The following is a 26,807-nucleotide window of genomic DNA, read 5'->3' as shown; positions in this document are numbered from 1 at the left end:
TTTTTTTATGGTATAACAAAATACATTCTTTAATTTAAAACAAAGAAAAAAATTATGGACTGGCTCAGTTCTTGCATTTGAAACAGACATAAAAAAAAAAGAATAGAAGAAATGCAATAGAGAGCCAAACAGAATATTATTGAGCCTATAGATTATGAAGAAACTGCATCTAGGCTATTACAAGCTAACTAGCCAACACAACTCTCTGAAGTTTAACTCGCGCTCACGGTAGTGAGGGATAGAGTAGTTACATTCTTAATGGCAAGCCATCAGGCAAAGGTAAGCTAGCCCGCTAACGAGCTAGGTATATAATATCATTAAGCCTGAGTGAGCTAGTCCGCTATCAAGCTAAATAGCCAACTCAACTCTTACTTACTCTCATGAGCCAAACTCGCGGGCACACGTTAGCACGGGAGTAGACAGAGATATTCATATTCATAGCAAGGTGAGCTAGGTAGCTATGAAGTCTCAGTGAGCTAGCCCGCTAACGAACTAATAGCTAACCTCGCGGCAGTAAGCGAGAGAAGGTATAATACAGTGTAGCTGTGATTTTAGGTTGATCAGGTGAACTGGTGGTGCCATGCAGGACAGCAGCATGCACGGTGTTCAAATGATAACTGAGTGAGCTAGTGGAACTATTGTATTTCAATACCGCATTAAACAGAGAACATTTGACTTCTTTGCCTGAATTAACAATGTTGAAGTGGTCCCACACCGCACTTCTTTTCGCTCGCTTCATTTTGTTTTCAACCGGTCTCTCGCGCTAGCGCCCTCTAGCGATTAATCGTGATTAATACATTTTGATCGAGCAACCTCTTAATCGACAATTAATCTAAAGTCGATTAATCATTTGCATCCCTAGTTCAATCCTGTTAAGATTTCGACTGGATGAGATATGAATGAGATCCATGTTGCCTAGTGTAATGTCCACTATTATATGTATCTAGTAATATTAGTTGTGTAATTGTTATTGTGTACCACAATGGTAATGTAATTCAGTGCAGTGCTAATTAGTCCCCATAAATTAGACTGCTTGGTAACTCAGTGAATAATACGTGCCCTTCTTAGATTGTTGTTTGCCAGCCATCAACACAACAGAAGACTTAACATTTTTAATGCGATTGGGAAGATGAGCAAATTAACGTGACTACCGTTGAAAAGGGGGGCGTGGCCGGTGCAGAGTTCAGCGCAGACCTGACAGTTTCTGACCGCTTTTGTTCTTTAATTAATGTTTGTTCATTGTTGTGATCGTTGTTGTGTTTATTTGAAAGAAATTCAGTCTTACAGGGTAAAATACAGGGGGTTTTGGGCGATTTTGATGCACAAAATTATGTTTCCGTTTGAAAAGTTGCAATTCCGTTTTCAGTGGTCCATTCCGTTTCAGATGGTCCATTCCGCGTATTCCGTCCGTTTTCCGTTTTCGCGGAAAACTATTGGCCCTAATGGTCCTAACTGTTTAGCTTATTAATTTAACCTTTTTAATTACCAGCATGCGTGTGTTTCGTTCACGTTGCCATGTTAATCCATTATTAAACCTATCGTTTGTTTAATAAACTGTCCCATAACTGACAAAGCTACGCTAGCGCAGCTATTGAATCATTAACGTTAGCTAATTTGAACCAGAGATAACTTGCCTAAGCCTAGCATAACATCAGTGGTGAAAGTAAGCAGGTACTGTGAATAATGAGTAGGCCTATGCCTTTTATCATGTAGGCTTAGTTGATTGCTTTAGCAATGGGAAATTCTAACAAGAGTATGGCAGAAAGCTAATGAACGTAGCGTTCACTGTGCGGTCTGTCACACAGCTTAATCCACCGGAGATATTTTTGACCGGTCTTGTTTTCGTTTAGGAAATGAGATACAATATACCCCATTGCCTATCTTCTCACGGTAACTCGTATCAGTGTTGTATCTATCCCATGCACATCGTTTGGCCATTTATGTTGAAACTACATTACCACAATTACACACTTGTTTTTGTCCCGTTGTGGCTTGGGGAAAGGGATGAAATATACCCCATTCTGCAGCCTATCGGGATACCTACTGTCAGTGTTACATGTACCCCAAGCACATCGTTTGACCATGTTTTTTTTTTTTTTCATAAGCAACATCAATCGATCATTAAATTATTGTAACATGTCTCCTCCCTGTTGTTTTCAATGGAGTTATCGGAGCCGATGTCCGAGTCCAGTTCAGGCTGGAATGTCATTGGTTCATCTGCGTTCTAAGGGCGGCGCTTAGCGACAGGTCAATTGTCTTCCCTTCACCCTACCACTTCATCGAAGTGCCCTTCACTGGGGAGTGCCCCTTCACAACGGAGTGAGAAGTGTTAAGGGATTTAAATCTTTACCTGCAAAATGGGACACCACTCGATCATTCATATCCAGCTCCACTGTAGGCTACGTTTCGCCCAAAACTCAAGGCAAACAGTGTTCCTATGTTTGCGAATTTGAACACACGTCAGGTTTTTAGGTTTTGGCAAACATAAATACCCATGTCATAAAATAGCGTTTTTTACATCCTAACGTTAACGTTACTCGGCTACTCTCAGCAGCATATACAGACGTTCATTTGTGAAATAGCGATCTTTTTCTAACAATCATATTCTACTCAACTGTAAGGAATATTATTTTGCATAATGATCAGCTAGATATCCCGATGTGTTTCACATTTTTTTAAAGTTATTTGCGAAGATATCCATACATTTGTAAACTTCTTTTTCTGCACTGGCAGCCATCTTTCTTCACAATGTTTAGAGTCAGTCGGTTACCAAGGTGATCGCAAGGCATCTTGGGAAATGTAATTTTCCCCTTCAGCCGTACTCTGCTTCTGATTGAAGGGGTCGTTTGAAGGGTTGAACAACACTTCCCCTATGGTCTAAAATAATTGGGACACCCTACCCCTTCACGCGAACGCGCAAACGAAGTGGAAAGGCAAAGTGCTAGGGTGAAGTGGTAGTATTGGGACGCAGCATAAGTATAAGCAAGATAGAAAAGATAGGTTTAAACAAATCAGACAATTGTGAAATTTCATGAAATAAATGCAAACAAAATGCATTTTTGACTCCGAAGGCAAATATGCTCATATTTCAGCAAAATAATTGCTGAAGATTGAAGCTGTACAGAGAATGTGTGTGTTTTGTATTGATTTATATTTATTTAAGTATACTGTTAACTGTTGTTAACAGTTAATATATTGTTCATAGTTTGAATTTAAAACGTTTGAAGCTTTAGTTTGAAGCCAAGTGTTTTGTATTTATTTATATTTATATTTACAGTATACTTTAAACTGTTTAACAGTTAATATATTGTTCAATTTGAAGATTTCTTTTTGCCTTGGCAATAAAAAAAAGCCTTCCTTTAAAGCAGCACTAAGGAGTTTTTGGCTTGGAGCTCACCCTATCGGCCAAAGCTGTTGAAATTTGCTTTCCTTGTTTATGACGAAACAAGCGAGTCAACAACTTTGCTAACACAGTCAAACATCAAGCAAGTGCAAGACAAGACCGGTATCGAAAAAAACAAAACGATACCCATCCCTAAATTAAATATGTCAGTCATGAGAGAGAACCAAAACACTGCAGGAAAAAAAGGTGTCTCTCACCGCAAACTTGGCAGAACAGCGTTCATAGGACTCCACCACATTAAGCTATACGCTTGTCTTTTTCAAATAAAACCTCAAATAATGATGCACGGAGAGATTCAGGTTTGTAAAACATTCTGAGCATACTGAATCTCTTTTTGCAACTGTTCTCAAGTTTTAAAGGCTGTGGATTATGATTAAAAATCCAGCAGATAAATGACGAAGCTGCTGAGAACTATTTACACAGATCAAGAACAATTCTTACTGTAGGTCAATTTAGGTTCTCGCCCCCTCCCTCTCTGACAAAAAAAAAAATACACAGCCCATCTTTCCACGGAACTAATAAAGCTCACCTCCTGAAGCAGCTGAAGGCAGTCTGCGAGCGATCTGTCCACAGCACACACCAGGCCGTGGAGCTCCTCCTCCTCTTCCATGGCTGCCCAGTAGTGCTGCGGCACGGCAGTGGACTTCCTCAACGGCTTCCTCACCGGCATCGGCGGTCGTTTGTAAGAAATGCCCTTCGCTTCACGCCACTCCTTAAGTTGTCGCCTGCAAGAACAGTTTGGGATGAGAGAATTCCACTTCACCTCCATCAGAACAAATGGTCAAATGGGCAGGTTTACCAGACAGGTCAAGTATGCAATGTTTTTACTTTCACTGTTTTTAAAGGCAACTAGTTAAATTAAATAAACGCCCCGCCAGCTCCTTATAAGGGCATGCAACTACAGAGACGTGTGCAGAATACACAGGCATCGCGAAAGCAACTTGAGACTGATCAAAATCATGCCAAAGCGAAAAGCGAACACCGGCCCAGTAAATGCAGGGTTTTTCCTGCATAGAGAAAATGTAGGCGCGCGCCGAAGCCGTTTTGCCTAGCGCCTATGAAAAATCCCGACCGCCTAAAGGCAAAAAGCGCGATGAAAAAAAAAACAAAACAAAAAAAATCATCTATGCGTCACGCATGCAATGCCTGTCAGGGAATAGGTTCTCAATATTATGTTCCGCCACACATCGTATTTCTCACGCTGAAAAAAACCTCTAAGCTATTTAATGTGCCGCAGCGCGCAAACATGACCTGGCCACGCTGCCCTCACCATGGAGGAATCAAGCACGTCTCCCCGAATCCACTGTAGTTCTGCCGTGAGGTGCCACTTATCAGCCCATCCAAAAAAAAGAAATGGCCTTCACAATAGCCAATCAGAAAAACCGTATCTTTTGTATCTGTTGTATCTGGGTAAGATTTAATCCAGCAACCAATGAAAATAAAGCATCCTGGAATTGCGCGCAATTGATCTTCTAAAAGCTTCGTTCACCTGAGGAAACCACTAGAGCTCCGAGCATCAGTCTTCTACAAGGAGTAAGTCGTCTCCTGTTTTAATGTGACGACAAATTCACAATGGTTTGACACAAGCAATGACAACTTGACTGTAGTTAGAGACTGCAGTTAGAGACTATTTCCCAGATAATTACCATCGGTTTTGTAGCCAACACACTTTTAGGCTACATCCTGCCTTTTCACTATAGCTTTGACTCTGAACTTCGTTAATAAATAGTATTATTAGTAGGCCTATTAAAGATATATGCAGGCTAAAATTACCATGAACTTGTTAAATCATTTTACCAGGGCACCAAAAGGCGGAGGGTGGAATGTTCACAGGCTGTTTGTGACCTCTGTACCTGACTTTAAAATAAAATAAAATAAATAATATTTTCCCTCAATTGAGTCCTCCTTGGTTTACACACATCAGCACTTTACCATAGCCGCCATTATTTCTGAAATGGTGAAAAAAAAGTACATAAATATGTACTAATAAGCTGTCAAATTTTTTTTGGGGGGGGAGCACCGAAGACCCATTTCGACCCAGGGAAAACCCTGAAATGCCGACCTAGCTTCACGGTTGCAGAGGTGGAGGTACTGCTGCAGAATGTAGATGTGTCTATTCCACTATGGCTATATCCACAAGTTGTTATTTATTTGTTCACCGCCATTTGCAGTTCATGTAGTGCTTTTATTTATTTTATGACGATCACGATGCCTTGTAGAATCATGACTTGACATGTGAAACGTAATTGTTAATGATAAAAATATTCTCATATTTATTATTATTATAATTATTTAAATCCGAGGATGTCTGTAGAATTGATGTGAACGCAATAACCAACAATTTCCCACAAATTCTTAGCTAAGAACGAATTCCAGAATTATCTCAGGATCTTCATAAGTGAAGCCATGGATACATTGAGAATGAGGTCAAATGCTTTTATTCTCGAGTAAGTTTACAATGAAGCAGTGTGACAAGAAAGGGAGATGCCACTTCACTGACCACTGGCATGCCAATGATAACGAGTGATATCAAAACTAAACTCCTCAAAAAAAGTTCGGAAACGTTTCTTCAGTCGATTATCCCTCTCCTTTAATAATACCAATTGGTATTGTATTGTATATCGTTGGAAAGCCTGATTAGTCAACGTTACAACGAGGTACAACTTGTAAGGATCATGCATTCGTGGAATGAGCATCACAGCTAATCATGTGGGTAGCGGCCCACATTTTTTTGTCAAAATCCTCAAAAAAAGTTCGGAAACGTTTCTTCAGTCGATTATCCCTCCCCTTTAATAATACCAATTGGTATTGTATTGTATATCGTTGGAAAGCCTGATGTAGTCAACTTTACAACGAGGTACAACTTGTAAGGATCGTGCATTCGTGGAATGAGCATCACAGCTAACCGTGTGGGTAGCGGCCCACATTTTTTTTGCCAAAATCCTCCAAAAAAGTTCGGAAACGTTTCTTCAGTCGATTATCCCTCCCCTTTAATAATACCAATTGGTATCGTATTGTATATCGTTGGAAAGCCTGATTAGTCACCTTTACAACGAGGTACAACTTGTAAGGATCGTGCATTCGTGGAATGAGCAACACAGATAACTGTGTGGGTAGTGGCCCAAAATAATGTGCCAAAACCCCCTGCAATATTCTTCTGTTGGTATTCACTCTTGTTTTGAGTTGCTTGGTGGATTTGATGATTCTCCCACAGTATTCAGAAATAAACAACACATATTGACCATTTTTACACTTTATTCATTTTACACTGTCAGGGACCTCAGTAGCATGCATATTGCAGGGGATTTTGGCAAAAAAATGTGGGCTGCTACCCACACGGTTAGTTGTGTTGCTCATTCCACAAATGCACGATCCTTACAAGTTGTACCTCGTTGTAAAGGTGACTAATCAGGCTTTCCAACGATATACAATACAATACCAATTGGTATTATTAAAGGGGAGGGATAATCGACTGAAGAAACGTTTCCGAACTTTTTTTTAGGATTTTCGCAAACAAATGTGGATCGCTACCCACATGGTTAGCTGTGTTGCTCATTCCAAGAATGCACGATCCTTACAAGTTTTACCTCGTTGTAAAGGTGACTAATCAGGCTTTCCAACGATATACAATACAATACCAATTGAGCGATCGCCAGGGCTCCGCCCCCTAGTTATTGTTGCTACGTCCGACACAATTCACGGAACTGTCCACCTAAAAGCCATGGCGAGTACGGGTAAAAGCGCTATAACTGTCAGTATGAATGATGATTTTTGGAGCAATACCTCCGTGCTATCCTCCAGATCAAGCCAAAAGGGACTGCAATATGCAGTGGAAGGATATATCAAAAATATAAAAGGTCAACAACAAAGTGGACACTACAATAATTAAAGCAAAGGCATACAGGTCTCAATAAAAAAAAAAAAAAAGAAACCCTACAACCTCTTCATTGAAATGCAACCAGCACAACCTTGTAGACTAGTCATGTTATTTCACCACTGGGTAAGATCTGTATATAATATTTCAAGCTAGCTTATAACCTCCAAAGATTATTCTTGTTATTTATTCCGTCTCTGGCGAGAGACTCTGGAGGTATGTAGCTAGCTAGGATGGGGACTATCCTAGTTTGCAATGTTGATGTTACCGTCAGTAAAACCTTTTATAAATTTGCACGCTGAGCTATCAAAGCTGGCGATTGCGAACGCCAGCAGCATACATAAAGTGTTCGTTAAAAGTTCTGTTCAATGTTGTATCAAGCATAAATACAAACTACAAAGTGTTCGTTAAAAGTTTTGTTCAATGCTGGCGTTTGCTATCGATAGCTTCGACAGCTCTGCGTGCAATCATACAGACAGTAACATTGACATTTAGACGGTCACATACATTAACATTTAAATTTTTTAACATGAACTCTTTAGTTGGAGAGACTAGTTATGTTATTTTAGTGGTAATAATACAAGTATTCCTGAACCATAACTGTTTTGGGATTTTCTCTCAACTAGATAGTTAGCCATTATACCTAGCGATAGCTAGCTGGCAGCAAGCAGCTAATTTACTTTGGAGCAGACATATGTGTATTTTGCGATTGAGTTGGGTGTGGAGTGACCACACTGTTTAATCCACAGCTGGCACCTTTGCGCCTGTGTTTTGGGCTTTGGGGAAGCGAAATAAAACGACATTTCCCTCTAATCTCTCAGGGTACCTCATGGCATACCTACAAGTCCCGTAGGCACACTGTTTAACCATGCTGCTCAGACCTCAAAGTTGTCGGACCTTCTTCTCTTAGTAGCGGTTGCTAAGGTATAAATTGGACAAGGGCCGTTCTAGGGAGGAGTTTCGCGATCGGTCAATTGGTATTATTAAAGGGGAGGGATAATCGACTGAAGAAACGTTTCCAAACTTTTTTTGAGGAGTTTATAAGGGAAAGTTTGTCATAACTAAGGATGCATTTACAAGAGCTCACTGTTGATCATCTGCACTTAAGTAGGTACTGGCAGAACATGGGGCTCCAAACAAAATTGAAAAAATTGGGACCCTGGTCAGTACAACAATAACTTGCCCGCGTTTCTGGCCGACGGAGTCGAATGTCCGCTCATGGCGGCCATTTTGCGTCAGTATAGCTCGCTCACCCTTAACATTGTGTTGGTGGTTAAATAACCAGAACTTGCTCAATTTTCAACCGATTTTCAAACGGGTTGGTTTGTTGTAAACTTAAGATATTTCTTATGGCACTGCATACTTATAAAGAATTATAAACATGGAATAGGTGCAATAAGTACACATGCACAAGCTATTAATGTAAAATCAAGGCTCCTAAAACTCAGCATACAGAATGGCAACAGGAGATAAATGTATATAATTATTATCACGTTTCAAGGGAACGTTCAATAGAGCAGGCTGCACAAAAGTCTGGCATCTTCATTGGCTTTGGCAATAAAGTCAGCAATTTCCTGTCGAAATCATAATGTAAGATGTTTAACAAACCAACCCGATTGGAAATCATGTGCAACTTCAGTTTTATTATGTGCAACTTAAGTTATATTGAAAAGAAAGAACAATTATGCCTCGCCAATTGATGTAAAATGACTGATACACAATAGCCGTGATACACAATTAAGCTGCACATTTCAACATGTTCAAGCATCCAGAATTATTACCAAGGTAATGACGTTTGTAAATCAAGTCATTTGCAAATCCGTCAAGATTTCCGCGAGATAAGAGTGTAAACGATTGTGAAGATCACTGACGTTACCTAACGTACCACTGATCCCTCCCGGAAGCTATACTGTCTAAAAATGGCCTCCTGTGCGGTCGTTCAAGAGTCCGCCATAATACATCTAGCCTTTATATAGGATATCTATGAGTGCAACTGTAAAAGGTCAGCTGTTAAAATAATAGCACTCTAAAGGTAAATAGGTAAAAGGTCTAGGTAAATATATTAGTTATAATACTGCCATGTGCATAAATTAGCACTTAATCAACCCACAGCTGGGAAAACGTGTTTAATTCAACTAATACAAATCATCATTTTAATAATTTAAATCAACTAATACAAATTTTTTTTATAATAATAATAATTAAAAAATGTAACATGTACTGTATGGTTTATGGTTATATTGAACAGTTACATTGAAAAGTTTAGAAGTAAAAGTATTTAAATTATGCTAAGAATAGCCTTGGATTTTAAGAGGTGAACTTACTGTCGTTCCTCCTGGGCTGCCGTGGGCTTCTTCAGCTCGGTTACAGGCACGCCTTTCTGAGGCCTGCCCTGAGTCACGGGGGTCTTTAGGACCTTCGGGATTAGCAATTGGCCGGTGCTCTTCACGATACGTGACACTGTCTTGGTGATGGCTGCAGGTGCAGTGGCTGGCCTGCAGCTCAGCCTTGATTTGGGGAGAGGCAGAGGGAATATGGACACTTTGGCAATGGCAACACTCTTCTGGGTGCCTGTTGAGGGTGCGGCAGCCTTGGCCGTGGTCCGGGGTACATTTGATGAAGCTGGAGCTTGGCGGATCCTGTAGACAGCTGTGCTCGCACACTTGCTGACAACTGAACTAGGAGGTTTTCTATCCAGAGCTGTGGGTTTCTGGTGTTCCTTTGGAGCGCCTGAAGGCAAGGTGGATACTCTGGAGTCCATTCCTTGAATGTATCCATGACACAAAGGCCTCAACTTTGGAGTCTGGCCGACAACACTGGGGACGCGTGACAAGATAGCAGTGCTCGTCCTTCTCTGTGTTTCCTTCTCTTGGGGCTTAATAGATTTAGGATTACAGTTAGTGGAGTTATTCGAATTTAGTCTCTGCCCTGGTGTTTTAAATACTTTTAAAGTTACCTGGTAGGGCTTGGAAGTTATGCAGGTTTTTGGTACGGATTCTCTGTTAGCTCCAACATTTTCAGTCTTTACATTTTTGACGAACTGCTGAGGTTTCTTCTGTGCCTCAGTTCTTCTGCTAGGTAAGGTTTGTAATGCTGCATGTGTGTGGAGTGTGTGGACAAGGCTTGTTTTGCTAGTGCGAAGAAGAGCTTTGTTAGCTTGTGAAGAGCAACCCGTGGCTTGGGATGCAGAGCCTTGAAGGTTTTGACGAGACTGCACTCTGTTAGGGACTACTCTAGCATGGGCAGATGATGAACGTTGCTGTTCTTTCGATGGCAGATGCTTGACCACTCTACCCCTGAAAGGATCAGAGACACGTGATGCGATTGATTCCATATTCCCTGGGCCTTTCAAACCAGAGGGAATACGAGTGCCAGTTTGGGCTGCGAGACCTTGAGTGGATGCCAATGGAGCTCTTTTGAAAGAACCAAATGCAGATCCCTGCAGTGGAAGTTTGGGTTTGGAGACGCTCTTGGCTGCTTGCTTCTGAGCGCGTGCTTTCTGCATGTCATTCTTCAGTGTTGAGAAATGCGGCATCTGATTCTCCTTACCCTTATCTCCCTGTCAAACACACAGATTAAGATTAATGTGCCTTGAGTTTAATTAGAGAAAAACAGGATGTGATTAAATCAATCATGATGTCAATGCGTTTTGAAATAGGCCTCAGAATTAAAACCAGGTCAGCAATTTGGTAAAAAAGGACAAAGGGCCAGAAGCAATTCTTATCAGTGTCTGATAACAAAAGGTGTGTGTCTGCTTAAACAAAGTACTGCAGAACAACTGCTTTCTGTATGACAAAGCAAACCAAATTGTGAGCATTTTCTGGGATTCAAGCACCATTAGCTCTGAATAACTAAATACAGTTATTGACATCTCACGCATGTAAACATAGGAATGCAAAATAACTCTAGGTGAAGTCTAGGTGAGATTAATCATTAGATTCTTCTAAAAGCTTTTGGAGTAATTAATTTCATTATTTTGTTGTTGCATTTAGAGTATTGGATCTTTTGTTGGTGAGTGGGACGGGGCGTTTCAGACAGCGTTTCAGACAGAGGGTGAATAGAGATGTACATCAAACAGTCATTTTCAATAGTTTTTTCTTTTTACAGTTATTGACGTAAACAGATACAGGACTGCCTCTGAAGCAGTGGCGTAACTATAGGGAGTGCAGGGTGTGCAGCTGCACTAGGGCCCGTGGCGAAAGGGGGCCCGCTTTTGTCTGACCACTATGACAGGGACATTGCGCCCACGTTTCCAGCGCAACTCCTATAGTTCACGCCCTGCTTTTAAAGCAGCGATTTCTCAGCAGTCATGAGTGCAACAGATAGCAAAAACTCAGATTGTTGATAACCACTCGGTTACATCAGCATTCGGCGAGGTGTGCACGGCTTTGCTATTGTTTCTTACCAGACCTGTGACCGTAGCCACAGCAAAGCGATCATTTTCTGAACAAAAGATGATTAAGACCTACTTAAGAGCAGTATTGGGCTGTAGATACTGAGTGGATTAGCTACCCTGTCCATCGAAAGCATCCGGGCCAGGGAGTTGAACATTTCAGAAATTGTTGATAATTTTGCTCAACGCAAGGCTTGTAGGATGTCATTCTAAACTTCATGCATGTTATGTTTTTTTATACGCCTAATGGTACTTGAAATATATTTTTTCGCTTCAACGTCGTTAAAAGAATAAGTTACTTTGCGCATAGGTCTACGTGATATTGTTGGAGGAAGTTTGTTCTGTAATTGATTGCAGCAGACGAGGCGCTGTCGAGCGGCTGTTCCCATAAATCCATGTTAATGTTCGTAATTCACAATAATGTTTGATAAGCCCCTAAAGAAGTTGTATTAATGTTTTCCCATGTGTTGTCTCATCTGCTCATTATACACTGTTTCTCCAAAATCAGTTTGATTGATGAAATACTGTGTTCATTGGTGTTTTTTTCATGACAATATATTGTAGCAACCCTTAATTTGTACTGTACATTTGCCTGTGCCTTTCAATGTCGCAAAATCATTAGTTTCACCTGACGATACGACAGTAAGGGGGCCTCCGATGGCTGGTTTGCACTCGGACCAGTCAAGTCGTTATTACGCCGCTGTTCTGAAGGGATCTTTCTCATGTTGTCAGACACTTATAGTTATGCTCAAATCTAGAAGATCTCACAGAGTATGTCAAAATCAAACAATTCATTTCTTTACAGGACAGAACACAACGTGGCTTTTTAATATGTCATCACGGAAAAACAATGAATTGTGTTCCTGAGATATATAGTAGTAATTATCTTGGGAAAATTCAGTTTTGTTATTGGGCAAATCCAAACCTTATATGGTATAGTCAACCTTACCATGGAAAAAAGTAGTGCGCACACAAACAAAACTGTTGATGAAATGTTCACTGACAGTATGTTATAGACAACTGCACTATTTTAACATAATCTAAAAGGTGTGCCTCTATACAGAAACGTTTATCAAAGTGGCCGTATAGGGACTCGGTTTTCAACCAAATATTATAAATACAAAGTAGGCTATAAACTCATCACCAAATATGTTAGTTACAGACTACTGTGCTGTAAGAGCACTGACATACTTATTTTGACCGGTAGTTGTTTAGGGTTCTCGTTCCCGTTTTTCGCCCTCAGCCCAAGCACCCTTGCTGTAACTGCCGTTCCGTAGACATTGCCTTTTTAAAATTGTGTACTTTGTTTGAGGTACTGGAATGCATTTGCACTGAAAGTTTAACATCCAAGTTTATTGCAAAGTGTACTTACATATGTTGTTTTGATACATGATTTTCTGGGAGCCAAGTCATCCCGGAGATAAGGCCTGAAACGTCAAATGCCAAACTGCAGTTTTACTTCTGCGCATGATACCAGGATTGACATGACTGAAAATATCACACACCGGCTAGCTTTTAGTCCATTATTGTTAGTATAACAGAGTGAAAACTTACTTTGGATTTAGTGGTTTCAGCCTGCCTTTAGACGCCAAGTACTCCATTAGTTTTTGCTTCCGCAAATCTACCAAAATAAATGCATGGTCTCAATAAATCTGGATCGCAGCGTTAGCCTGGATGCCAGCCCGAACTTTGCCCCGCCCACAAAATGTGAGGTTGGGAAGTTCGGTCTGGCTCTGCTCCGTTGGGGACAAATTATCAGAAGGCGTGATTCTGCCGGACAAATCAAATTGTCAGGGCGGGCTTTATAGATGATGGACAGTTGATCAACCTTAACGTTATCAACTACGTCACCAACGCTTTGGTTGAGTTCGTATTCAACAAACATGGCCGATGGTCATACTACGTTGCTCTGACTGGTTCTAGGTATCTCCAATTGAGCGAAGAGGTATTTCGTTTAAAACACGGCCCATAATCACAACCAAATGGAGCAGTATCAGACTCATATTCTGACTAGAATTATGAGTATGACATCGTCAGGCTATCGCAGCGTATAATGTCTCAAGGAAATTTCGATAATCGCTAATTAGATAACCCTCGCTAACCAGCTGACGGTTGCTACCCACCACAATGAGCTAACATAATAAACGTCACGTTACTTTATCACTAACTTGTGTGTACGCATTTAACAATTAGCTGCCAATAATGAAACACATAGGATCAAACAAACATTATCTAGGTGATTAAGGAGACAACTATTAATCTGGCTACATTAGTTATCTTGACATGTTATAGTTCGCTTATCGTTAGCTAACGTTACCTGGTCCAGACAACTTGGATCCAACTTCTGTGTCATCCATGTTTGTATTTAACAGAAATTATCGCAAGAAACAACAAAACGAGGAGCTAAGGTCCAGATAGTGGCAAAAACTTTAAGGCAAAACGATCTCCTTTGCAGTCGATGTATTTAATAAACGAAGTCAAAAATCTTCAGCAGTAAAACGTTCTTGCTGATCAAAACATGCTAGATGCGGTCGGTTCTACGCCCCCTTCCGTGTTAGCCGATTCGAATATTTGAAACAACCACTCAGAAAAAGCAAAAGCGCCAATGACGCATTTGATTGGACAATTTAGATGTGTCAACAAAGTCTGTGATCCAATACTAAAACGGGCATGTCTCGATACATTTGATAACAAAATTGTTCGGATGAAAAAAATGCATGAAAAGTAACCATTTTAAGGTTAGTGAAAATATGCCATATTTGTTTGATACTGAAATTTACTGACGAACAGAAACATAGGCACATGGGATTAAGTCAGATTTACAGCGAACACAAGCTGTAGGATATTTTTGTTAGTGGGAAGTGCATTTGTATCCTACTTAGTCTGTTTTGACAGTTTTGAAGTAGTACGCTACTACAGGTAGGCTATTGTGTTGGTTTAATGGGACAAACAAAACAAAACAAAACACCCGTAGCCTGTAGAATGTGAAAACCATAGACAATACAACGAACCAGGAACGCTTTACCATATATATGAATATCGTTAAGACAATACACAGGCTTCCACACAAGGACATTTCAATCAGACTATTACTTTTCATTATGCAGATAGATCACTCTGTTTCGAATAAGGCATTCTGATGTGTCCTCAGCATGGGCATGATTCGATGTGGAGACGCAGAGGCTCTTCATTAAGGCAGCACTATGGATTGATTGGCTTGGAGCTTCCCCTAGCGGCGAAACCGGTTGAAATTTGCTTTCCTTGTTTAAGGTAGAATTGTTACATAGTGTTACTTTAAGAGGCTCGCGGTCTGTTTGAAAGCAGATGCAGTTGCAGATGACGTTGTCTATAACATAAGGGCTCTTGTTGGAGCTAGCCTTTTATTTATGTTCGAGGGTCAAACTAATGATAATTTTTTTTCCAATTAATGAGGTGCTACACACAAAAATGTTGTTTGTTTGTTTTTAGCTGTAAACTGAATAATATGGCTATGCAGTAGTGAAACACATCAGTGCAGGTGTTAATATTGACCACGGTTTTAGTTTTTTTTTTTTTTTTTTTTTTTTTTTACAAAAAATGAAATGAAAATGGCTCAACATGCCATCTAAACCATCCTGAACCTTGATATGCCGATGTTGAGGTAGAGTTGTGATGCTGACTGTTTGTAAAGTCTCTACGTCATGACATGGGCGGCCCACCTCCCCCAGCCCCTGCCACCGAGACTTTATTTTCATTTGCTGATCGAGACTCATTCACAGGAGTTGGACCTCTCAGCCCCTTGCCCACTTTTTACGCATGTTTCAAGGATGGAGTTAGGCTCAGAGTTGGGGGTGAAGTTACACTGTAAATGTGAAAGCATGAGGTACACTCTAATTGAAAGCAGTAATTTGTGCAAAGGTGCTGCTGAGAGTAATTTTATAATTTCTTGATAATTTCCCCCAAGATTTGGCCATATAGGAGCTGTCCCCTTCTTATCCATAATGCACTGTACACACAATATACAACAGCATCTACCTGGTATGCTACTGACAGAACTTAAAACTAATAACTGCAAAAAACTTTCCAATAGAGAAATATATCTCAGGTTTATTATTAACATCTCAAGTCCAAAGTTGGTTAAGACAGTAGTTACAAAACATTATGTACATATTTAAATTAAAGCCTGCGAGAGAAAATGGAGGACTGTACATTTGCCACCTAAAAAAAAGGTCACTCCACAAACTCACCGCACAAAGAATGAAAAACATTGCTTTTTTCACACAGTCACATTCTGTTTTCTTGGGCTAATAGATTTATACTTTTATGGAGTGTCAGTACAAAAGCAATGCAGCAAGCTGCAGTAATGTTTCCACTCAAATAGAAAATAAAATATGTTGTTTCTTCCTTGAAAAAGCACAGATTAAAACAACAGATGGAGACATTGGAGAGGAAACACACCCCCAACAGAAATATTGGCAACTAATGTGATAACATTTTACCGCCTGTCTTGCTAGATAGTTTCAGTGAGTAGTGTCTCACAGTCAAAAGATAGCCCTGAAAAAAATTAAATAAAGTAAAATCACACATCATACTTAAGGTTCTTTGAACTAAGACTCCAGCTTTGTCGATCCCCAGGTGACATATGCTGATGGGGTTGTATAACTAAAGAACCAAAACATTCCAGTCACAAAAACACAGAAAACTTTCAGAACTACAGGCCCTGCGATTGCATGAATCCTTTAAGAGACCCCATTAACAAAAAAAAATAAAATATAAAAAATGATGAGCAATTAAGGGTGCATAACTACAGGCCACCGAGCTATATGGCAATACAGTACCAAAAACATTAAGGCAGAACAAAGCTCACCAACATATATAATGACTTTTTTAAGCCTCTGTTTTAAATGGAATATGTTTACAGTATTGTAAAGGCATGGATGTGTTCCGTTTTGCAACTTTCTGAAGAAGTCGGAATTGTTGGCAATCTAAGAGTACAATAGTGAGAAACAGACAAAATGGAGCTGTGCAACAAAAAGAAAATAGTCTAAGATTTGGTACAACAAACTTAGTCAAAGCTGTGGTTGACAGCATTTTTCTAAAATGTCTTGAATTTCATACAATGAACTGTAAAGCATTTCAATATTTACTCCCCACCCTGATTGTCCTAAACCACTTTTATTTACAAAAAAAGAGAATAAAAAGTTGAAAGGAGCGCAAATGAAATCAGACTTTGTGTAAGCAGCAAAAAAGTGCTTAGTTACTCCCCTTCAACAAAGCAAGAGTCTGCATTTGGGCTCCTGCTTTCACATGGGCCTGCTCTGTAAACCACACCACAAAGGGACCTGAACCAGTCAGTGCAAATACAGTCTCTCTAACATCACGTTGGGGCCTATATGGCTCACAACCCACAGAACAGATCTTCACCCGCCTTATCTGAAACAATACAGACGAGAAAGTCTGAAGCAGCCATCTTTGTTTGGTATTACAGACACAACATCCGTCGTTGCAGCCGGTCAGTTAAAGCTAAACATACGAATTGCACTGAATTACCATGAGGATGCTAGCAATGCATGGGGGGAAAGTGAGGTGCCATAAACCTGGAATCAACCACAGGCATTTCATTGGTGACAAGTGACGTCTGTCAACCAGTTCATTTGCTACCGCTTGAAGTGTCCAGTGCCAAACATCAACAACGACATCCTACGGGAATGGTTTGAAGTAAGCAGACCAGGAACAGCGAATCGTTATGCTTTCCGCCTTCAAGAAAATGTTTTTAGATACATCTGCGTCAATGAAAAAACTGCTAAGGACTCATAGGGGATATAGTTGAGTCAAAACGATTGACTCCATTCTGACAGGGTATTTCACTGTACTACCCAATTGGCCTTGGTGGATGAGGATGGGGGTCACGAGACTGCCTTTTCAATGGTGTGGGTATCTGAATCTATCAGTACCGGGTAGGAATGCTCAGTAGGACAGTGACCTTGTGCTAACCCATGAAACACCCATTTAACCACAAAAACAATTAAATACAATGTGCAACAACTCACCAAGTCACATAACAAACAACGATTCTAAAAAATATACAACCTGAATCTTATGCAAAATAAATACATCATATATATATATATATATATATATATATATATATATATATATATATATATATATATATATATATATATATATACATACATACATATACATATACATATACGTATACAACACACACACACACACACACATTTTCTTGTATATATTGTCTTTCATGTTGGTGTTTTTCAAGTCTGCTGGCTGGATAGCCACTCATCCATCCTAAAGCAACACCTCAGGCTCCTCAGATCGTTTGAATTGATTTTCTAAGGACTGCTGACCCCCGCCACCCTCCACCCCTGTTCATGTCATTCACCGGCATGGCGAATTGGTGACATGGGTTTCCATCTCTACTCCTGGTCGATTCCCTACCAACCTTTGGCATTAAAAAACAAACAAACCAAACAACCCAAAACAAATAAACAACACAAACAGAACACAAAAACCATCCAGTTCCCCTCTTGAGATTTCAGAAACACAGATCAGTTTGTACAGAAAAGCAGAGATGTGAATCAATCAATGAGTCACAACTTCACTCGGGTTCCCCCTGCTCCCAGCTCCACACACAGGCGGTGCTGTGTGGGAAGAACGCTTCTACGACAGACGTCTAGATGGCAAAGAGCTCATTGGTACTGGTTCTCTCCCTGAGTTCTTGTGCTCAAGGTGGCAATGAAGAGGGTGGGGAGCAGTGACCACATGGTGGCACATGGCGGCACATACCCACTGACACACACACACACACACAAGTTGGTCTATATGAGTTTCTGATCGATGTTCGGGTACAAAAGTTAATAGTAAAATAAACAGCTATCTATCATCTATCATTTTGTAGAAAAATCATTGGATTGTACAGTCTATGAAGTACCACACCCTTTTGATAAGGGAATGACTGATCTGATTTGTCATTCTACTCAGCCTGCTTTTGTCACAAGCACACACAAACACACAGACACACACACATACACACACACACAATCTTTGGATCATGCTCATCTAGTCCTCACAGGAAAAAGCAAATGATATTAATCCTCAATAAACCCGCTCTTACATTTAATATACACCCCACCCGTTACCTCAGTCTCAGAACCACACCATAACACACCCCTCTCAGATTGAGTGAGAGAGAAAGAGAGTGTGTGTGTGTGTGTGTGTGTGTGAGACCATCACCTCCACTGCTGTTTGAGACTGGGGGGATGGGGGTTGTTATGTGGGCGTATCACACACTGCTGTCTGTATGGGTGTTGTGGTTGGTCTGGATGGTGGGCAGCCGGTTCTGGTCGTTGAGGAGGGAGGTGGTCTCGTCGGACCCCACCTCCGGGGCCTCGGTCTGGGGAGAGGTGTCTGTCTCCAGCCTGGTGCTCTCTGGAGACTGGGGGGAGCTGTCCATTCGTGATGCCATCAGTCCGTTCTGGTACTGGGAGCGTGTGATCTGAGCAGGACAAGAGAAATACACACGTGAGGAGTGACATGGGCCGTCAGACCACTCCAGGCATCTCCCAGTGATACGACACAGTTTAAATGCAGTGTGTGTGTGTATCTTTGTTTGTGTGTGTGTATCTTTGTGTGTTTGTGTGCTTGTGTGCTTGTGTGTATCTTTGTGGGTCTGTGTGTTTGTGTGCTTGTGTGCTTGTGTGTATCTTTGTGGGTCTGTGTGCTTGTGTGCTTGTGTGTATCTTTGTGGGTCTGTGTGCTTGTGTGTGGGTATCTGTAAATACGTGTCTCTGTGTGTGTGTGCATTTATGTGCAAATGTCATTATCTATGTGTGTTTGTCTGTGTGTGAATGCATTTGTTTCTCTGTGTTGTGAGTCTGTGTCTCTATGTGTGTGTGCATATGTGTGTGTGTGTGTGTGTATGTTTGCGGTGAGTGAGAGTATATGGCTGTGTGTGGGCAACCCAGACACGTGCGCAACCACTTCCACTCCACATCTGGCTCTCCCTGATCTAGCACAGGTCCACAGCACACCAGACCAGACCTTTAAACATCCTGCTGCTGACGGTCATATAGGACACCACTACCCGCCTCTCTCTAGTCCTCACCTTGACAAACTGCAGGTCTGTGAGGGCCCGGACGCAGAAGTCGGGGATGTACTGCGGGCCGGCGATGCTGTTGAGCTGGGTGTTGCTGCCGCTGAAGGGCAGCAGGTCCGAGCGCTCGGGCAGGGTGATGGAGGCCGAGTGGTTCAGCCCACCCGTGTGAGACGGCGAGCGGAAGGCTGGAATGCAAGCAGCACACGTGAGTGGGACGCACACTTATACACGGATGAACACATATGCTCACTCTCACACACACACACACACACACACACACACACACACACACACACACAAATCTGGTCATGGCCATGCTCACACAGAGGTACAGACACTGTATGTCTACACACACACACACACACACACACACACACACACACACACACACACACTTAGTTACCGTACAATTATTATGAACATACAAAAATGTACTGACTATGTACTGATGGACATAAGGGTGAAGGAAACATGGACACAAACACAGCACCACTTTAAGATGAAAGGGAAAGGGATATGGTTAGACACATCTGAGGTTAAAGTTCACATGAACAAAATATCAGAGATGAGAAGTACAGCTAGCACAGTGAATGATGCATAGAAATGCAGGATAACAATGTACTAAGACATGCATGGACATGGACACACACACACACACACACACACACACACACACACACACACACAAACACACAGATACGAATGTATACATTGAAACGGGACAGGAATATGAGAACAAGATGAGAACACTGAGGGAGATGTGGAAAAAAGGATTGGTAGAGAACACACTTTGTGCTCCAGGTTGAGAAAAAGTTGCCGATCAATAGTCTTGAAAATGAAATTAAATGTGTGGGTCTCTGTGAAAATTTCTCTTACTGCCACTAAAGTCACAATTGAGAGGCTTCACACAAGGGCAGTGTTGTTTTGATGCTGAAAAGTACAAGTATTGCACCGGTACAGCTGGAAAGGCTAGCAAATGATAACATGCTTCAGCATTTGTTGTTCACTTTAACCTGAACATCGCTATGCATTGAATTAGCATGCTAGCACCCCATAACAACCTTAACATTTAGGTCCCATGTTTCTTTTAATGCATGGCATATAAATAGCAAAAAACTTGTGGATGTCTGTGCCCATATGCTTGTTGGCTTGTCTGTCTTAACAGTGTATCTGCTATTGGTCTGTCTATCCAAGGGAGTGATCTCAGTACATCTGGCAGACTGTATGTATCTGTACACAAGCACAGGACTCATGAAAAAACAGGAGCAAAGCAAAAGCAGGTCAAAGGGCGCACATTAATGTTTATTGGGAGCAAATGACCATATGCCATTTGGGTCTGTAGATATGACCTTAATGGAGTGACTGACAGTTGCTGCCAGACCGTAAGAATAATGTCACTAATAAACAAGGCTCAGACGTAAGACTGACAAATCCCAGATGTGTCAGTGAATAGGGCTGCTTCCCAGAGGCACCCATTGGGACTAGCCAGAAGCATGTCCTTAATCACATATGAAACAATCTCTCCTCGGTCATCATACATACAAGGCTACATCTGAGTGAGTAAACCTCCATTAGAGAAATCACCAACAAAATGAAGGTATCCAACACAAGTGATACATTTCCTTCACCTGATGGTAGTTGTTAGACAAGCCTACTATCTGCATGATGCACTCTATAATGGAGTTCTTCTGGTCACAGAGGAAGTCATGGAGTGGGTGACACACAGGCTGAGGATTTTCCCGATGTCAGTGACACCTGGCTCCACTTGGAAGGTTAAAGGTCACAGAGACTTCCTGTGACTTCCTGGACCAGCCTAAAGCCTCAGCTATGCTGGCTACTACCGCTGGTGACGGGCGACTTTGCGATGACTGCTTTGTGAGAGGCAACGGTGAGTGGGTTAGAGTAAGATGAGTGATAAGCAGTTCTGTTTAGTGGATGGAACAATAATGATCTATAATTGAATGGAGGAATTCCCTTCCTACTGTTAACAATGATATGGTACATGTTAGTTCCTCTTCAGGGAAGAGCCCTGATCCAGCCAGATCACTGTGAACAGAGGTCCATCTCGTTAGTTATGATCAGTCCTCCCGTCCAGCATGTTGGGTCTTTACTGAGCTGTCTGATTACGTGTTTTCTTTACAGTGAAAATGTCAGTACATTTCCCTTCTGCCTCATATTTAGTCATGCAGCAAACGTGCAGATCTGTCCTTTTCCACACAAAACAGCTGATCAGTCTGAAGGAGAGGTGCGTTTAAAATAGCAAACGTTTGTAAACAGTTTTTAGGTTTGCTTTGAGTTCAACTACAAATGTAGGTGAAGAACACACACGCACAAATGGTCTGAGGTGGTGGTTTGTTGGCAAACAAACATAAGCGCTGGACTTAAGGGTTACAGTTTAAATCAAATAATTTGGAATGTTTACACAAAAACATTTTGCTCAAAGAAAAATGCATTTGCCTCTGTTCACCAAATTTGAACGCACTATAGTTTTGACCCTGGCCTGACCCAGCTCCTCTTCATCCCTGCTGCCAGAACAGAACCAGACCTGGGCCAGACCTGGGCCACCCCTATTCCAGAGTCATCTTAATAGAGGTAGTAATGACAGGTGCTGCTTCACGCCCAGTGCATAATTCACTATCATGCAAAAACGTATGAGATAAATTTGTCGCTACACCCAATGCAGTCGTGGTTTGTATGAAAGTTTGTATGATCAGTAAAATACTGTTACTAATGGTAACTGTCCACGTCAGAAGACACAACTCTCTTTCCTGAGAACAGATTGCCTTCTCTTAATATGGGAAACATCACCACAGTTTGACTGCAAACGTTCTCACATCACCATGAACAGGCAAACAAAGGTATGGTCCACACCTGGAATTCCAAAAACAATGTATTCACTCGACTAAAGGACTCAAATACAATACCGCAAATGACCAAGAGTCACCACTGTCCAAACAGATTGGACAACACAAATGGACGTGTCAAAGAGGTTGCTTTTGATTGGCTGGCTGAATCAGGGCTCCGAGTGGAGGATGAAACCGAGGACTAAGGGAAACTATTGCTTTTCAAACTGGCTGCCTCTGCTGTAAACGCTACACAGCTCTCCCTCCCCTGTGAAACTCGTGGGTTAGGATCCCCAGACATGCCGGCGTTTACCTGGCAACCAAGAGAACAGAGATACTTCAGAGAGGAAACAAGGGCGAGGGGGAACCACTGAGTGAGGAACACACAGAAAGAGAGAGAGCGAGAGAGAGAGGGAGAGAGAGAGAGAGAGAGAGAGAGAGAGGGAAGAAGGGAGCACATTCATGAGAGTGAAAGAGGACATATGAGGAGGGACAGAGCAAAAGCAATAGAGAGAGAGACAAAAGAGAGAGAACAAGAGTGCAAGAGAGAGACTGATGAAGAGGCAGAGAGAGAGCGAAACTATAAGGGACACTCTTTGTCTCCCTCTCTGGTTTCCATAGAGACAGACAGACAACAGAAACAAGATTATAATGAAACAACAATCATGACAGACAGACAGACAGACAGACAGACAGACAGACAGACAGACAGACAGACACACAAGCAAACCCACAGGGTAGAATGAAACTTTGAGTAGGTCACAAATATGAAGGGTGGGGTAGGTCAGGTATGTGCGATATTATAATGTGTCCACGGATCAGGTAGATTACAGTGCAATACAGTCTAGCCCAGTCCAGGACAGCTGTACGTACCTCATGATCTGGGGGGGGGGGGGGGGGGGGAGGAGGACTGTGAGCACTCATGCTATAATATACCAACCAACCACTAAATCACTGTTAACGTCCACTAGTGGGCTAGGTCAACAGTGCAGAGGGATGCACACAGCAGCCTAGGCTGCAGAGGAGGAGTTGCGGGCAGGGAGAAGGGTGTGGGGGTTTGAACAAGAACCGACTACATTCTTTATCATGTACCTGAGGGTTGTGGCTCGTCACCTGAGAGAGCGAATGAGTAAGCGAGCGAGGGAGAGGGGGAAAAAAGCACAGAGAAAGACAGAGAGAACTGAGAGGATGAGAAACAGAAGAGACACCAAGAGAGACAAAGAGAGAAAGGAGGCAGAGAGGCAAGGACAAAACATTCACAAAGCGTACCCCTAATGGCCGTGGGGACCCATCACTGATGTATGAAGACAGAGCAGGTGAAAACAAAACAGAAAAGTAACCAAATGTTATCTGTTGATGTTTTTTTTTAAAGAAAACCCCCAAGGCCTCCAATCAGATTGGAAGTCCTACATTGAGGTCCTGAGGCCCACAAAAGGAATCCTTCTAATAAAAACAAGCCACAGTCCTGGATTAAGTTTCGCACCGAATGGAAAATAACTAATCAGTGTTTTTTTTAGCCTGACTTAATCCTCGTCAGAAATAGGTCCTCTGAAGGCTAAACAGAGAAAATATATGACAACATGCCTGAGGCAATCAACACCATTGGGATCACATATCATCATATGATGTGAGTTTCATAAATAAAGTGTTGTGAATCACAGTAGTAACATTTGACATTTACAATAGCTCACTTTCATGCCTTGGTTTCTTGTATTGGCTTTAAGGAGTGGACAACAGACCACAAAATGTGATAGGTAAAAGTCTGACTTATTTTTTGAAACCATACTTAAAATCAGCCTCTAGGTGGCAGTAGTGAAATAGGCACGCTCCACTGCAGTAAGTAAACAGTAAAGTCATAACAGGGCGGGTTGATGTGTAACTAATATATTAACCCTGCTGTGATACCTGTAGCTGTGGGCATATGAAAGAGAAGCACAGGACCCTGCTGTGCTTTACACAATGGCTTCATATGACCGACTGAAAAGTGTTTATCGTCACCCACTGATCAGCTATTTTGTTCTTTAAGGGTCAATTCCATGCCTGTATGCTAGTGACATTTAGTTGACAGTGACAGTGTTACTTTGTTGGAACAACGGTTTCTGGTGAAGCTCAGCCCCACCCCCACCCCCACCCCCACCCCCCACTATTAATGACATACAATTGCTTTACGTGTGTGTGCCCTTACTTTGTCAAACTGATGTACTAAAGGCACAAAACATTTTTGATGGCCTACTCACCCAAAGCCATGACTCCATAGAAGGAGAAGGGCCCGGTCTCAAACTTCATGTTCTCATTCCCTGCTTCCACTTCGACACGACCCTAAGGGAGAGGGATTCAGGCACAGGTCACATACATGGAAATACACACACTCACATACAAACAAACATGACGACACATTTCAAGACCATCACACATAAAAAAGTGAGCATATTTAACTTGTGTGAGTGTTTGGTTTAATCCAGACGTAACGCACACAAAGGCAATGCTTTAACTGTACCTCTTGATTGTCACACACAAACAGGGAACGTGTATGAGGGCGTATTTATCCTTGTCAGAGCATGATGTGCTTGGTTTGATCCAGACGTAACACACACAAAGTCAATGCTTTAACTGTAATGATAGATTGGTCACACACAAACACGGAGTGTGTTTAAGGGTGTATTTACTCATGTGAGAGCATGGTGTGCTTGGTTTGATCCAGAGCTTAGGGCAGAGGGCCGAGCCTCTGCCCAGGAATGTGAGAGGGGCAGGGGCAGCTCGACCCAGCTAATCCCCCTCAGGGAACATCTACAGGCGACATCTTTTTCATTTGTGGGCGAGTGAGAGAATGTGTGAAAGATCAAGAAACACAGAGAAGGCAAGAGGAGCAGACAGAGAGAGAAACACAGAGATAAACACGTTTTAGAGAAAGAGATCACCGCCTAGTAAACCAAGAACTTTCACCCTCTTCAATCAGCGAGTCTAGGTGCTAACATGTACCCATCATGGCATCTGAAGCCCAAATACCTATGAATCCCCTCCTCTCACATTCCCTTCGGATCTTCTGCATCTCTTTCCCCCTCCAGTAGCCCCTGTGCACCAGAGTGTGAGGTTGGGGGGTGGGGGGGTTGCTTACACAGTGAAGGACACTGCATTATCATAATACCTCCAAAGCTATGCAGAGGGACCATGGCAGGGACATAACACATGTTGATGTTACTAGGGAGTGGGGTGGGGGGGGGGGGTGGGGTCAGTAAGCCAAGCTAGGATATCTGGTTATTGTGTTTGAACAAGCGTCTTGGATGACAAAACATGGACACCGCCACACCTGCAATTTGTTAGCACACACAAAAAATTAATCATTTACAAAAGGTGACTGCATTTCGTGTCATTTAACCAGTGCCTTTTTTATGCTACAAGTTTGACTACAAAACAAAGTTCTACAAAGACCCCCTTTATCACAAGACAACTACAACCTACATTCAAAGGAATTCCTCTAGTAAACTGACAAGTAAAGAGGGCTTATTATTCCATTGGAGCACAATATACACATACTGAACAGGGGTAGTACAAACTGAACCAAACATTTATTCATTTATCAATCCTGCATTCCTGCTTTCTAAATGTTCACCTGGCAAGAATAGGAAGAATATGCCGGTATGATTAACTACACTAAACACCATAAATATGGCATAAGTGCTATGTGTAGAGGCCCACAAGCTGACCAACGCAGGGAGCAAACAGTGGCTCAACTTTTAGTCAAAAGAAGATGCAGAAATAATAATAAGTGAAAGACCCCAAAAAAAGAAGAGAGATTACAGAGGGGGAGGAAGGGGCAGAAAATGATCCCAGCTCAACCTGTTTTTCTGGACACTTCAGGATCTATCGGGCTGTGTTAGATACACCGTGTTCACAAGGGCGGGTGGCTAGACTAGCTCAGTATCACTCAATGTAGAGAATTTTCCTCCTGTCAAACATGCAAGGGATGAGTGTTTTTCTTAGGTGTTTGTGGATAATGTAAGGATGCAACCTGAAGATATTGTAAGTGACAATTATTTGGAGGACTTGAGCTAAACTGTCTTGAGCTAAATGATCTGGCAGCTGTTGCCATGTAAATGCTCTGAGAATAACAGAAGCCACTGAGGTTTTCTTGGGGGATAGTGACAAACCTGGCTAAGAAGAGGTTTATCAATTACTGACTTAACTTAGCCAGG

At 41.8% G+C, this 26,807-nt stretch overlaps 2 protein-coding genes across 2 annotated transcripts in view; both read right to left on the bottom strand.

Annotated features, from left to right (window-relative positions):
- The window catches only part of ckap2l (cytoskeleton associated protein 2-like), a gene marked incomplete at its 3' end in the record, with an annotated part of 34,484 nt that extends 20,414 nt beyond the window's left edge, over positions 1–14,070 (bottom strand). The window contains exons 1-5 of the mRNA XM_080852457.1: positions 13,988–14,070; positions 13,225–13,291; positions 13,043–13,097; positions 9,602–10,836; positions 3,933–4,128 (exon numbers count right to left, since the gene is read on the bottom strand). Coding sequence (XP_080708583.1) covers positions 3,933–4,128; positions 9,602–10,836; positions 13,043–13,097; positions 13,225–13,291; positions 13,988–14,027 — 1,593 coding nt within the window. The 5' untranslated portion in view covers positions 14,028–14,070. The remainder of the gene's footprint in view (positions 1–3,932; positions 4,129–9,601; positions 10,837–13,042; positions 13,098–13,224; positions 13,292–13,987) is intronic.
- A 4,888-nt stretch (positions 14,071–18,958) lies between these two features.
- LOC308376178 (metal transporter CNNM4) overlaps positions 18,959–26,807 on the bottom strand; it is a gene marked incomplete at both ends in the record, with an annotated part of 28,861 nt that continues 21,012 nt past the window's right edge. Inside the window, 3 exons of the mRNA XM_080852456.1 lie at positions 18,959–19,171; positions 19,781–19,956; positions 24,852–24,933. Of these exons, the coding sequence (XP_080708582.1) occupies positions 18,959–19,171; positions 19,781–19,956; positions 24,852–24,933 (471 nt within the window). The remainder of the gene's footprint in view (positions 19,172–19,780; positions 19,957–24,851; positions 24,934–26,807) is intronic.

Source organism: Sprattus sprattus, assembly GCF_963457725.1.
Source record: "Sprattus sprattus genome assembly, chromosome: 15".
In the NCBI taxonomy this organism is placed as follows: Eukaryota; Metazoa; Chordata; class Actinopteri; order Clupeiformes; family Clupeidae; genus Sprattus; species Sprattus sprattus.
The sequence above is the reverse complement of the archived record's forward strand: the minus strand, read 5'-3'. Positions and strand labels throughout refer to the sequence as shown.